This window comes from Bactrocera latifrons, unplaced genomic scaffold (assembly GCF_001853355.1).
Source record: "Bactrocera latifrons isolate USDA-ARS-PBARC rearing strain unplaced genomic scaffold, ASM185335v1 scaffold_2, whole genome shotgun sequence".
In the NCBI taxonomy this organism is placed as follows: domain Eukaryota; kingdom Metazoa; phylum Arthropoda; class Insecta; order Diptera; family Tephritidae; genus Bactrocera; species Bactrocera latifrons.
In genome coordinates, this window is record NW_017535518.1 from 2,090,157 (window position 1) to 2,104,740 (window position 14,584).

The window sequence follows — 14,584 nt, forward strand, 5'->3', positions numbered from 1 at the left end:
AATTAATTGAAATTATATTATTTTACTCTAAAAAATTGCAACGGGAAAGTCCTCAGCCTAATGGTTTAAATTTTTTTTATTATCAGATAGAACAATTTGTATCTCCCTTCCAAGTACCTAAAAAATATTTCGTTTTGTGAACTTTTTACGAAATTGAATGCGAAAATAACATTTGTTTTTTATCCACCCCCAATATATATACTTTAAATACCATTTCTTTTACTCACGTTTTGACACTACACTTACCACCTTTGCCGTTTTGTAAATCAATAAAAATTGATCGTAATGCGCACGCGCGCTGTCTTCCAGACGCATCTGACCCAAATCTTCAACTTCCAAAGGCTCTTTGTAGCCGAACCAGAGCAAAGGTGTGAGCCACCAAAAGCAAGCTTTCGAATAAAAAGTGGCTAATGTGTGTTTGTAGCCGATTTTTTCATAATCCTCTAAATAATCGGGACGATAACGCTGTTAATTATAAAAAATTTAAAAAGGAAAAAAATCGGAAATAAAAATTTATGACAATAAAATATTGTTCAGATTTTCAATAGCATGCCATACAATTTTTGTATACCTCTTTGTAGATGGTAAAGCCGTCAATAGCCGCCATGCCGAACAGTGACATAACGGATAAAGTTTCAAGACAAGCCTCCATTTCGTAAATATTTTGAAAATAGGAGATCTCAGCAAGCTCATAAATGCGCACGAAGGATATAAATAACTCAATGATGCAAGTGAAGTATAAATAATCTGGAGTGGAGTAGAGATAAAAAACAGCAACAAAAATAATGAAATAAAAATATTTTGTGAGTTTTTTTTTTTTTTTTTTTTTTTTAATAACTAACATTAATCGTATTCTTCTTATCTTATCTCGCTTCATTTATATCACTCACTTGTCGATTTCTTCACCTCGACCACGCGATGATACCACATTAGTATTAGGGTGAGACACAGCGCAGCCAAAGCATTCCACAATAAATCGCTGCCAACAACTAAATAAGTCATATTTGCCGCTATATTATTATCATCTATATTTTTTTGTTGTGATAGCTCTGCTGATAACGGCAACAAAGCACGTGCGAGCTCTATTGTGTTTGAAGAAAATAACAGCAACGCCGTGGCAGCGCGTAAATTGTGATACAAAAGTAGTGTGTGATGTAGTCTAGAAGTAAAAAATTTTGTTTTTATTATTATTGGTGTGAACTTAAATATATAAATAGTTTACTGCAGTTCAGATATATGCATATATCATCTAATCAAAATTGACCAGGACTGACAGGGGAAGAGTGTTAGCTTCCTTTCATAAAAGAAATGTCGGTGTGATGCTCGTCGCTTTCTTTGATAACAGTGGAGTAAACCACTGAATTCATTCCATTTGGTTAAATGGTCAATAAGGAATAATACTTGTACATATATTTTGAGCCATAACGAAGGGATTTTTGCGCCGCCACATTTTAGCATTATTGTGAGTAACTTTTTAGCCAAACTTGAAACGAAAGTCATCGCTCAACCATCGCATTCGCCATATTTGGCTCCTATTTAAAAATCTGAAAAATTCGCTTTGGATCCATGAGTGCGTCAAAGTAATTCGTTGCAGACACTGATATCTATCCCTGTCGAGGCTTATAACAACTACATGAAAATTATATTAAGCGTGTAAGAAGCCGATTTTGAAGACGATAGTTAAGATTTATAATAAAATATAAAACGTGTTGACGTTACGCATCAAATTTGCTAAGGAAAAATATATTAGAAGTTCCGAACCTATGCCTTAACTTCACAATTTTGAGTGAATCTCTTGTCTGTGCCATGACATTAGTGTCTACGTAACCGAAAGGGAACCGGATTTTAAACGACTATGAAAAGTCAACTCAGCAAAAATGCTTGAAGCATGCTAGGCAAAGAGCCCGATTTGCCAGACAAACGATTAGATGGGTCTCTGAGCAAACCTTAAAAGCCAGTCGAAACGAAATACCTCTTCTCAATATGATTAAAATCGATGAACGAGACATAAATGAATGTATATTCATTTTGATGCAGCCCCATACTCAATACAAAATTCACCAAAAAAATCTCATTCGCTCGCCAGACAACATAAAATGCCACAATCTCAGACAAATTGTCTCATTAAACTCATTCAGGAAATTTCATTCATAAAATTGACGCAGCAAAAGAACAACAAACACAAACAAAACCCAAAGTCTCATTCATCGTGGCATTCGATAAAGTACCGCAAGTAGCTTGCACTTACAGCAACTTGTGTGTAGCACACGAATACAGTGGTGCCGCAGACTCCAAGTGCCACTTGGCCGAAGATATACAAATTGATTTATCGGCTCGGCTACACCTTACACCAATTAATGCACCGCAAATAGCACTAATAATGAAAACAAACAGTGAAACCCAGACACAAACAACAACAACACACCAGAAGTGCAATAAGTGCACATAATAATAAAAGTACAACAACAAAAACAAATATACTAAATGAGAAGCATGTAAATGGGCAACACGTGTGAATGCAACGAAGCTGCATCGGCAGCCACATAAATATAACAACAAACGCGTGTGTTGCATTTAAAGTGGCTTGTGTGCTTAGTTGCATAGATAATATATAAATATGTGTGGTTGTATGAATGTATGAGTTTGGTAAATAGTGATGATTCGCCAACTTCAATTGCTGCCACACACCTGCCACAACGCTGTTTTACTTAAGTTTCGGACGAGAACGTGTGGCGCAACCCAGGAGGAACTCAGGAACTTAAGGAGTTACATGGGCTACAATCGAAATCGAATTTTTATTGTCTTTTAATTATATAATATCTCTAGAAAATTTTCTCAAATGCTCCAGTTGATCTGAGTAATAGTTTCGGAGATACAGCTTTGAAAAGTTGCACGCTCGGGGTTATCAATATAATTACTTAAAATCTTAATCGTGTTTTTCTCGAAACTTTGTTTTCAAAATCGGTTGTCAAGATTTCTCGCGAAATACTCAACCGATTTTAATGGAATTTAACACTATATTTGTCAAGGTTTTAATATTATTTTTTAAAAATTTATTAAAATTTTCGAAAAATATTTTTATATCTTTGGATTAATAAAAATTTTGTATGAAATGTTTCCTTTTTGACATTATAAAATTATTGATAATATACCGTTTTTGCTCGAGGAAATCCATGTAGCCAACTGTTCCTACTAATGATAAGATCCTTGAGAATAAAAGAACGCGCGCTCAATTTGAGATCAATATCTAAAAAACTGAGACTGGTTTTTTTTCCTTATATGCACACAGTCAGGCTCTTTTCAAGGCTAAAACGGCCCAACGTGTCACCCAAATCATAAATTTACAGGGCCTTCTTTCCTTATGGGTAATAGAAACTTCAAAGCAAACTTATCTACCCTGTACAGAGCATAAAAAGTTTTAAAATCTAAGTTTTAAAATCAGTAATTAAATGGTTCGAAAGAGGACGACTATCTCTCTCTCTTTCTCTCTCTCTCTTTCTCTCTCTCTCTAATAATTTACAAAACGATTGCTTAGCAGCTGATCATTTGTCGAAGAAATGTAGTTCGTAAAGAATTTGAAGATTGCCATGAACTCCTGTGTTCGGACTTACAGATCGCAAAAACAAATTTGCACAGGCTTTTAAAATCCATTCCCGCCTGTTCGGTAGGATGTCTGTAAGTATGTACTCTCAAGTGTTTGTGTCTTGAGCCCCCAAACCTGGGTCAGTTAAGAAGGAAGTGTTGAGTTGTTTCCACCTTGCCTTCTTGTATACAGCTTCTACAGATATCGTCTGATAGGTTTTCCAGCCTCATTCCGTGGACACCAATAGGGTAATGGCCTGTTAAAAGCGTGATAACTAGGGAGAGGCTAGCCTTACTGAGGGCAGAGCAATCTCTTGCGATCGATCTTGTGCCAAAAGGCAGGGCATATACCGATGGTGACCCAGCGCTGACGAAGCTTTCTCTAAGGACAGCCACACTACCGATAGCAGCTCTATGGTGCCTTTTTTTGCTATCTCATCAGCTTTATAATTTCCTTCGATTCCGCTGTGGCCCGGCACTGATACCTATTGCTAGCGAGGTTATCCACTAATTGACCAGCCCAGAACACACTTTTAATGAGTTCAAGGCTAGTATCATCGCTCGGCTATCTGAGTGGACAGTCAACATTAAGTCCCAATACAAAAAAAAACTTTTTCTCAAATTTGCATTTTTCAAATTGACAGTGATACTCGGACTGGTTAACAAAGTTTTGAATGGAGAAATTATTTTTTTTTTTCCTTTCTTCCAGCATAATTTGTCAAAGAAAGGCATTTTTTGGGGCTCATGACTCACGTAATCTCTTCATAAGCTGTGAACTACTTTTCTAATCCCTAATTGAAACGAAATAAATACTGATTTGCAAATCAACATTTGTACCATATATAGTATAACCTACAGGGCAGCTTTTAGCTTTTGAGCATATACTCTAATTCACAAGAAATATCCGCGTATTTCCGTTATTGCTTCGTAATAGTGCAGTAAAATTCTTTAGCGGCTTTTTTTACAGTGTTGAAAACTCCGCAATTGCCCAATTATTGATTTTAATTTTATGATTATTTGGGCTAATAAAGGAAATGAAAGAAAAAGTAAGGCCTCAGCAATGCACTTGCAGCAAATGCACTTAAATGAGTATATATGGCAGCCTAAAATAATATTTTACAACTTTCAAAGAAAAAATCAATTAATAAAACTTTTCGCTTGCAGTCAAGTAATGGCTTCCAATTAATGTTATATATATACTCAAGTGGTAAATAGCGTTTACTGGAATATTGAATGAAGGAAAGACCAAAATATGTATACAAGTATTTATGAATGCTTGTAATGATTAAAGTACTTCTTTGAAGGGTTAAATCCACTTGGAAGTCAGATAAAAACCATTTAACGGATCAACTTCAAATATTCGGAGAATATTTTTAAATTTATACTTGTATAGGTTCGATTTACATACATATATACAAAAAAATTATTTTTTTTTTAATTTATCTCTCAAATAATCAACTGTACTCCAATCAAAAGAAATATAACAAGGCAAGGAAGTTTTATATTTAATAGAAACGATTTATATTCTAGTGAAGTGAACACTCACACGTACATATATTCATACACACATCCAAATATAAGTATACATATTTAAATGTGTATACTCAATGATTGCGAGATATTGTTTAATATATAATATTAAATATACATACAAAAACGCACGCATTCAGAGAGTGACTCCCTCACTGCCTAAATTATATTCCAATCGCCGCTGGCAGTGAAATTTCCAAAAGTATTTCAATGTTACGTTATTCTCAATTCACAATTAATGATCAATAAAGCAGTGTGTGCTTACAATGCGCACAGCATACACAATCTGGAGGAACTCTATGTGAAAATGAGCCAATTTAAGTAGTCAATTTTAGATTTAGTGTGTGTCTGTTTGTCTACTTGTGCACATGTTGTTTCGTAAATATGGAAATGTACATCCTCTTGAAGAAACATATGGACATTTTTGAGGTTAAGTAAGAGCAAACAGTCGGGTGGGCTACTGATTCTGGACAGCATTTTGCAGGAAATGTTAAGCCCAAAATATAAGTCGATATTAAAGACTTTGAAAACTCCAACATTTCGGAAACCATCAAAAATCATATGGAAGGTGGAGAGAAAGCATTTTCTATATTCTTCTTTACTTTCATAGACACCTTTTACGTGGATGAAGCCGAGCTTACAACAGCGCGTCAGTCGTCCGTTTCGCTGTTTGGCACCAATTGGAGAACCAAGTGTAGAAAGGTTTCCGTTGAAAAGACAAGGGCGACTATGGCAACCACAGAAGTTTGAATAGGAATTATCCATCTGAAGAACAACAAAGTGGCGGGAGCCGATGGATTGCCGAGTCACGAGAGAACGAAAACATGCCTGACAATGAGAATTTAAGTATGCTCTGTCCAATCCACAAAAACAGAAACCCCACACTATGCCCCAACTAACCTAACCTAAAAAGAACCACGTATGACATATCTGTGAGTCAACGTGAATTGTAGCGTATGTCCACGCTTTTGGGGACCCTAGACGGATGATGGATGTTGATAACGAGTATGCATCCTCCAGGTCATCCGACGTATTTGAGCCGCCGGACAATCAAGATAGACCCTCTAGTGGCCCTATGCAGACACGCCTTTGCGGATGAACTCTCTTACCCGGGTAACAAAAAAACTTCCTTGAAACAATGGTATAGATCATACCGACATGGATTCACTGCAACACAACAGAGACCAAATAAAATTCGAAACAGTAGACTTTATCCGAGGGCCTGCTGGAAGGTATAGTAGTCATAGGCCGGTAATGAGATGGCTCCCGGTTTTTAGAAGTTTCAAGCAGTTATCGATGGCACGCAGGGCTTCCAAATGCAGAATAATTGAGTCACATTTATAATAATAACTTAAACTTTAGTCATTCACCTTGCTTAGGCTAACTTCTCCATTTACAATGAAGACTTTCAAATGGGTTAACAAAGTTTTAGAAAATCTTGTGTGCTAGAAATGCGATTAACTGCACTATAACGCTCCACTCAAATATTGTTTGATGAGCTGAACAATTATTTCCTTGAAAACAATGACTTAAAAATCCTAACCATATCGCAACTCATCGCATCAATTGGAATTGCACAAGCAATTAAGCCAATATGAACTTTAGTGCACTGCACTTCAATTGATCGAGTTAAGTCGACGAGGATATCCGCGGAACAAGCGAAGAACAGAAGGAAGCAAATTAACGATGCCGATGCATTAGTCAACATTGTGCAACAAATATTATGTGAATTATGTTGCAAGTCGCATGCATTTATTTTGGTATTTGTATGTATGCATGCGTTTCCATTAGCTTCATAGCACACTTACATACGCACAAGCATACATAAATAAACCATGCACCTTACTTTTGTGTTTGTGTCTGTGTATGTGCCACTCATGCCTAACGAATGATGTCACAACAAATGGAAATCCCGCGCATACAGATTATTTTTACGAACGCATAAACTTGTCGAACGCTTCGCTAAAGAAGCAGTACATACTTATGTACGTTTATATGTATATGTACAAAATGTATCTTATGTACATATGCGGGAGGCATAGCGCAGCAGCGGCAGCGAAAATAAACAAACAACAATAGCGAAGCGAACAACAAAAATTTATGGAAACTAATGCGAGCAACAAATTTAAAGGCGAACGGCATTGCCACCAACAAATCATCATTATTATCAACAACATCGACAATGAAATCATCAGCATATCGTTATCAGTTATATGGGCGCGTAAATCGTCATCAACGGGCTCATCAACAGTGGAGAGCAACGTGAGTGAGTGTACCCACACACCACTAGACGTTGTTTCAGTTATGTCAGCATCAAATTGAGCGAATAGTCTATAAGAACGTATGTAAGTACATTGTGAGAATAAGATTTATGAGTGAATTGATCACGTGTTTTACTTTATATTATTTAGTGGTTCGAAAAGTTATAAGTTTTGAAAAGGTGGATTTTTGAAACGTAAAAGCTTTTGCTAATTCTTCGCCTCACGACTATTGCATGGTAGTCCCATATTTAGACTAATCTGAAAAATTAGTGACTTTTATGCAAGTCCATCAACCATTCGGAGCTTCTTAAAATTCGTAGAACCTCTATTCTAAACACCATCAGTGGCACATATAATATTATAAATAAATTCATAGAACCTATCAAGCTTTTCTGATATGAAAACGTTTTCGTAAGGTCCCAACAATCGTGAAAAGGTAACTTAAAATTTCAATATCGTTCCATTAAATGCTACAATAAAGCTGTAAATATAATATGGGAGAAAGCTTTGAAAGGAATCACTAAAGAGCAGTGCTTGAAAATCGATGTGTTGGCATCAGAGAGTTAGAAGAAGATCGCAACATCTCTTATAGGTCGACTCGATACATTTTCATTTTCCCTAATCTTGGTCTCTTTGTCCTCTTTGTCGATTCCAAAGGTGCTTTTAACAGCACAAAAAGAAGCTGCCTTCATGCCGATAAAACTGTATTTCGTATGCCCGCAAAACTAATACGCTAAGTAAACTGAAGGGATCTCCAAGCCGTTCGATAATAAACGAGGTTTCAAACAAGGCAACTGGAGAAAATAATTCGCACTGCAGATCTGAATAGGGAAGGTGCAATCTTCTGTAAGAGTATACAGCTGCTGGCGTACGAGGGTGATATTGATATCAATGGCCTCAACAACCGAAGTCGTAGATAAATTTATCTATCTTGGAACCAGCATTAACGCCAACAGCCTCGAAGACCAAAACAGAATAACTCTTGTCAACAGGTGCTACTTTGAACTGAGTAGGCAATTATGAAGTAAAGTCCTCTCTCGATGAACAATGTCGATACTCTATAAATCACTCATTATTACTTTCCTACTATATGATGCTTAGGCATGGATGATAACAACATCTGAATGAGTCGACCTTACGAGTTTTCGAGACAAAGGTTCTGTGGAAGATTGGCACACCGCAAATACGGCAGTCGAATGATAAGCTGTACGAAATATACGATGACATTGACATAATTCAGCTAATTAAGAGACATTGAATCTGTCATCCGAATGAATTAAAACACTCCAGTTCTGAAAATATCCAACGCAGTACCGTCCGGGGGAAGCAGCGGAAAAGGAAAACCCCCACTTCGTGGGGACCAGGTGTAGACGGTCATGGCTACATTTGAAATCTTCAATTGTCGCCACATTGCGAAAAGAAGAGACGACTGGCGCGCTGTTGTAAACTCTACTATAACCGCGTAAGCTGTGTCTACGCCAATAAAGAAGAAGATCAACATTTTTTCAATTACCGTAGGGTTATTCGTTATGATTTAGGTCTATAGGATCAAACAATCAATAAGGAATACTACATAGCCGTTTTGGGGCATCTACGACCAGATTTGTATGTAGAAAATTCATAGATTTTGCACCACTATAACGCGTCGCCGAAGTCTAGCATGATTGTGGCTGACTTTTTGGCGGAATACGAAACGAGAGTCATCGCTCAACCACTGTTTCGCCAAATTGATTTCTCTATATCTTTTTTCTGTTTGGAAACTGAAAAGCACGCCATGTCATACAAATACTATTTTGATCAACAAATTGCATCTGAAAGTCAGCAGTAGGAAAGTAGTAAAATAAGTCATACTAATGGTATGCTCATAGCAGATAACTCACAACTGGGTAACTTATACATACGTACACAAGACACAAGTATATATCATCGTACATCTGTGCTTCTTTGTTTACTGAACGCTGATTAATATCACAGAACGCTTTTATTGATAAAGCAATGCGATGGCTGCTGTTTGTCTGAGTCTATTGTGCCCGCAGCTGTCGTAGCATTTGGCACTTGACAGCTGGGTTGACTCCCTGCCGCTGGACCCGATTAGTGTGTACATACATACATATGTGAGGCTAATTTAAGTAAATGTGTAAAATTATGGGGAATACCAGAAGTAAAAGGCACATTTTTTTAATCTTTCTACTGTTTCAACTCATCTTTGTTCTGATAATTTTCGGTATTTACTCACGTTTCTCGGAAATTTCGACACTAAAAAGTGAAAATGTGTCATAAAAAGTTTGCACGGTCTAACTACATACATAGTATATGTACATAAATACATAAATATGTGTCTGTTCACATCTAAAAAAAAGTGGAGGCATTTGATATCGCTAAGTCTACACATTTTTGAATCGGTAATTCCAATCTTAAACTTATTCAGATAGTTCGCAGCTAATTCTGTGAGAGAAGGCAGGAGTATGACACAAAATATGTACTATGTATATAATTACCTACTAAATCGGAAGCCTAGTCTAGTTGAAATTCCCGAAAACTCGATGAAATATATTTTGAATGCACCTTTTTTATTTTGCTGGCTGTATGTACATATATAATAACGGGTGATTCAAATAGAGATACTTTTACCTTTTTTTAAAGTCCTATCAAGCTGTCATATTATTTTGGTTCAATATTATTTCGCATTTCATCATGGAAAGACTTACGCCTGGACAACGTTTATAAATCGCTCAACTTTATTAAGAAAATTCACGTTCTGTAAAGAATAATTGGACTCGGACTGACGTATGGAACGACTTGGCGCATTTTACATCTAAATCGGAATGCAAGAACTGAAGCCGTTCGACCTTTTTAAGCGACATTGCTTCGCTCTATGGTCTCTTCAAAAGTTCCAAGAAGATCCAGTGTTTTCGAGCAAAATTTTTTTCAGCGATGAGGCCCATTTTTGGCTTAGTGGGTATGTAAACAAGCAAAAGTGCCGCATTTGAAATTTAAGAGCTGCCATTTTATCCAGAAAAAACAACGGTTCGATGTCGTTTGTGGGCCGGAGAAATCATTGGTACATATTTCTTCAAAAATGATGCCATTGAAAACGTAACCGTTGATATTGTTGTAACGGCAGAAATTCTGCCGAGTTGACAGTCCTTGGCCGGATAAAAATCCGGGTCCGTTCCGGTTTTCCTAGACCCGACTATCGTGGGAACCGTCAATGGCGACCGTTATCGCGCCATGATAACCGACTAATTGATGCCTGAAACTGAAGCTTGTGATAACGGTAACGAAGGGTTTTAACTAGCGCCATCTTCTCATCGCATCAATCAATGGATTTATTGAGAGAACACTTCGACCAAGATCGTCTACCATCACACCTTTAGACCTTTTCCTCTGAGTAAAGTATTTGAGGACATTCGGCAACGATTCAGCCCTTCATCTGTCGAAATGAACGAATGAGGCATCTAAAATTGGACTCAACGGATGGACTATCTGAGACGTAGCCACTGCCAACATTTGAAAGAGATAGTCTTCAAAAAATAAATGCCAATATTTCTGTTTTTTTTTTTTCTTTTAAAATAGTGAACCTCGAAAAGGATCACGGGGAAAGGAAAAAAGTTAGAGCTTAAGCTTTATACTTGTTCAAATGTCATTGTATTGCTAAAAACCACAAGAAAGCTGTAACTTAAATATTGAAAAGATATATATTAGCATTATCTATTTCAAGAACCCCGAACTCTAAAAATATTGACATAGTAAGACTAATAAGAATAATTTTTGCATAAATTTTTTAATTTATAAAGTTCTGAGGACTAAAAATTCTCACCCGATATTACTTTGTAATCAACCAAACCGACTGACCAACTTTCTATATTTATTTATCAGCCGAGGCTCACTCATCTTAAAAGAAACGTTAAAACTTTGTTCATTTGGTCAAAGAATATGAAAACTACGTGAAAACTGATAAGTATATGATTTTATCTACATAATGTTTTCAATCAACGATTGCGAAGTACCTTGTGATGCTAATATACTATACATCGAAGGAACATTTAATCTTGAACTGTCTTAAAAGCCAAGTTTCCAATTGCAATTTAATGCTCGAAGTTTATAACTACCAAAAATAATGTTGTAGATCTCATAAAATATATACATATATAAATATATGTATGATCGACGTAACGAGGTGAGTCCATTTACACAGGTCCGTCAATCTGTATATACGTTATTCTCCCTCAGTTTTTGGGAAAATGATCTGAAGTATCCCAAAAATACTTTTCTCCTCAAAAGCTGCTCATTTGTTGGAAAGCTTTTTGACAATATAAGCGAACATATTGTTCAAATCGGATCACTATAGATGCCATAAAAACTGAGCGATCAAAATCAAAATAAAAATTTTCAGAAAATATCCTTTTTTTTTATTAACTAGCCTTCATAGGGTTTGAAAGGGATTTATATCAAACAACGTGGCTGAAAAGAACTAGCAAAACATATATTTGCTATTAGTGAAGAGGACTAAAGTTTCGGTGTAGCCGAAATTAACGTTTTTTTTTTTGTTTTGTGCTTCGAAAAGCTGTAATATATTGTAACAAAGAAGCTCCCGAAAAATTTAATTAATTTTCACAGGTAAATGATATTGACAAATTTTGTATTTCTAAACATATTTCGTGTGCGGGATCCTTGCGAATATTGGAAAAGGCTTGCGGTGATTCAGTTTTATTAAAAACATAAGCCTATGAGTGGTGCAAAGCCTTCAAAGACGGGCGAGAGATCGTTGAAGACATACCTCACTTTGGACGACCTCTTCAACTAATGAAAATATTAACAAAAAAACGTGGAGAATATGCTGCTTGAAAACCGTTAGGAAAGTGATGACAAAAGAACTCAACATCTCTCGCCAGTCCGTTCGAATGATTTTGGTGGATATTTTGGGTATGAAACGCTTAAATCATTCCGATAAAGCTGATTTTTTTTTTCAAAAAGAGTACTGTAAATAGGTCTCTTTGGACTTGCATAATCGTAAACCTTTTGTAAAGGTTTATGAGTTTGACATGCAAACAAGTCAACAATCATCGGAATGGAAGGGATATTCGTGGTTTGTGCATCATAAATTTGTTCCACAGGGAAAGACGGTCGATAAGGGACTTCATTTCGGCGTATTGAGGCATTTGCGTCAAAACATGTTTCGAAAACTGCCGGAATTGTGGAAGAACACTTCATGAATTTTACACGATGATAATGCACCATCGCATCGAGCCACGAATTTAAGCCCAAAAACGCAATGAATATCATCGATCAGCCAACGTATTCAACAGATTTGACTACCTGCGGTACCCGTGTTCAGTCAATTGAAGAGATAAAACCGAGTGCACTGAAGGCCATTCCAAAAAGTGCTTATGAGAAGAGTTTCGAGGGCTGGAATAAGTGTTGGCATAAGTTTTGGGGATGCTATGAATGAATATACTGTTATTTTATTAATCTATTTTACATATGCATAAAAAATACAAAAACACATATAAACTGGCTGCCAAACAGTTTTACTTTTCATTATTGCTTACAGTTCAAGAGTTTTCTTTAATTTCACCTTTTCACGTTTGTTTCGCTTTGGTTTTGTTTATAAGAATATTAATCACGTTTGCTAAATTTAAGCTCATTGTTTATATTTATTTATTTTTTATTCCATTTTTTGTTTTTGCAGACAAGCAATACATAAGTGCATATGTATGTATGTGTGAATGTACTTCGCACGTTCCACGAATGTGGAAAACTCGCTCATTGTTTTTCGCCGTAAGTTGTTGAAAATTCGTTTGCGCTCTTTTAGCTTTATTTCTTATAACGTATTGCTAGAAAAGCGCGTGAGCTTTTGATTTTTGCGAAATTTCTGTAAAATTGTAAGAGAAAACACTTAAGGCATGAAACCCGCTGCAAAGTAAATGTACATATAGTATATGTATGTGTAAGTACTTATGTGTGTGCATGAGTGTAGTATGCGTTTGTAAATTAATGACTGCACATTTTTCATTAAGAACATGCTTTTTTGTAAATATGTATGTACATATGTACGTATTTATGTATTTATTTACACATTTATTACATGAGCGCGAGCATATTTATGCAACTATTATTGTTGTTGGCTTCAATAATTTTTTTTTTTTCAAATTTTCCACAATAAATGCGTGAACAAATTGCATGTATTTACACCTGTATGTACATATGTACATATATGTGTAATTATGTTTGGAAGCGCGTGTCTATTTCAACAAGTGCCGCGATTATTTTGGAATTTTATGCAATCAAATTAGCATTTAGTTCAAGGGTACCAAAAATTCTACGTACGTACAATATTTGGTTTACGTTTATCATAATTCCTTGAAAAACTTAATTTTTAAAAATAAATCAAAAATGTTGCAAGACACATAGACTTACCGCAAAGTGTAATGGTATGTATGTACATATACATAAGTAAAAATAATAATAAAAAAACAAAAGTAGTTATACCCTTCACATGTACATATCATGAAATGGGTATAAAAAGTCCTTTATTTTGATTTAAATCGGTCAGTTTGTATGGCAGCTATATGCTATAGCGTTCCGATCTAAATAATTTTTTCGGAGATTTTACCGTTACCTTGGACAATAATATATGTGTAAAGTTCGTAAAGAAAATTTGTTAAATAAAAAAGTTTTCAATACAAACAGTTGGTTTTGAGCGCTCAGTTTGTATGACAAGTGTGTATGTTTGTATGGCAATATCGGCGATGCCGACAAATGAGCAGCTTCTTACGGAGAAAAGGTGTGCAAAATTTGAGATCAATATCACAAGAAATGAGGCTCGCATATACAAGTTTTTTTGTAGACTAAACTCTGATTTCGTAATAATTATCTCACAGTAAGTGAATGTTAGAAAACTTTTTTTAATATTCTTACCTGTACTTCCACTTTCTTAAAACGTGTAGGCCAATCACCAACAACAACACGCTTACCACGATACTTAATTGCCATTTGAAAGTGCTAATACTGCATATATCCGTGTTAAGGTTTTGAGGAGCTTGTGTTAAATCATCGCAGTATAATATGAGAGCCATTTTTATTTTATCGATTTATTTATTTTTTATTTATTTTTATTATACAACACATGCACTGTGTTAAATAATTTACTTTACATAAAAAAAGTTTGGAATTATTAAAGATTATTAATATTTTTTATAAAACACTTT

At 35.6% G+C, this 14,584-nt stretch overlaps 1 protein-coding gene across 3 annotated transcripts in view; it reads right to left on the bottom strand.

The window, feature by feature from the left end:
- LOC108967898 (ATP-binding cassette sub-family C member Sur) overlaps positions 1–14,514 on the bottom strand; it is a 55,614-nt gene extending 41,100 nt beyond the window's left edge. For 2 of the 3 annotated variants that reach the window (XM_018931569.1, XM_018931567.1), the window contains exons 1-4: positions 14,295–14,514; positions 891–1,159; positions 572–747; positions 247–465 (exon numbers count right to left, since the gene is read on the bottom strand). In XM_018931569.1, coding sequence (XP_018787114.1) covers positions 247–465; positions 572–747; positions 891–1,159; positions 14,295–14,452 — 822 coding nt within the window. In that variant the 5' untranslated portion in view covers positions 14,453–14,514. Of the gene's footprint in view, positions 1–246; positions 466–571; positions 748–890; positions 1,160–1,222; positions 1,258–14,294 lie in introns of those variants that run through there. The other variant, XM_018931570.1, reaches the window with a different exon arrangement.
- Between the last annotated feature and the right edge of the window lie 70 nt (positions 14,515–14,584).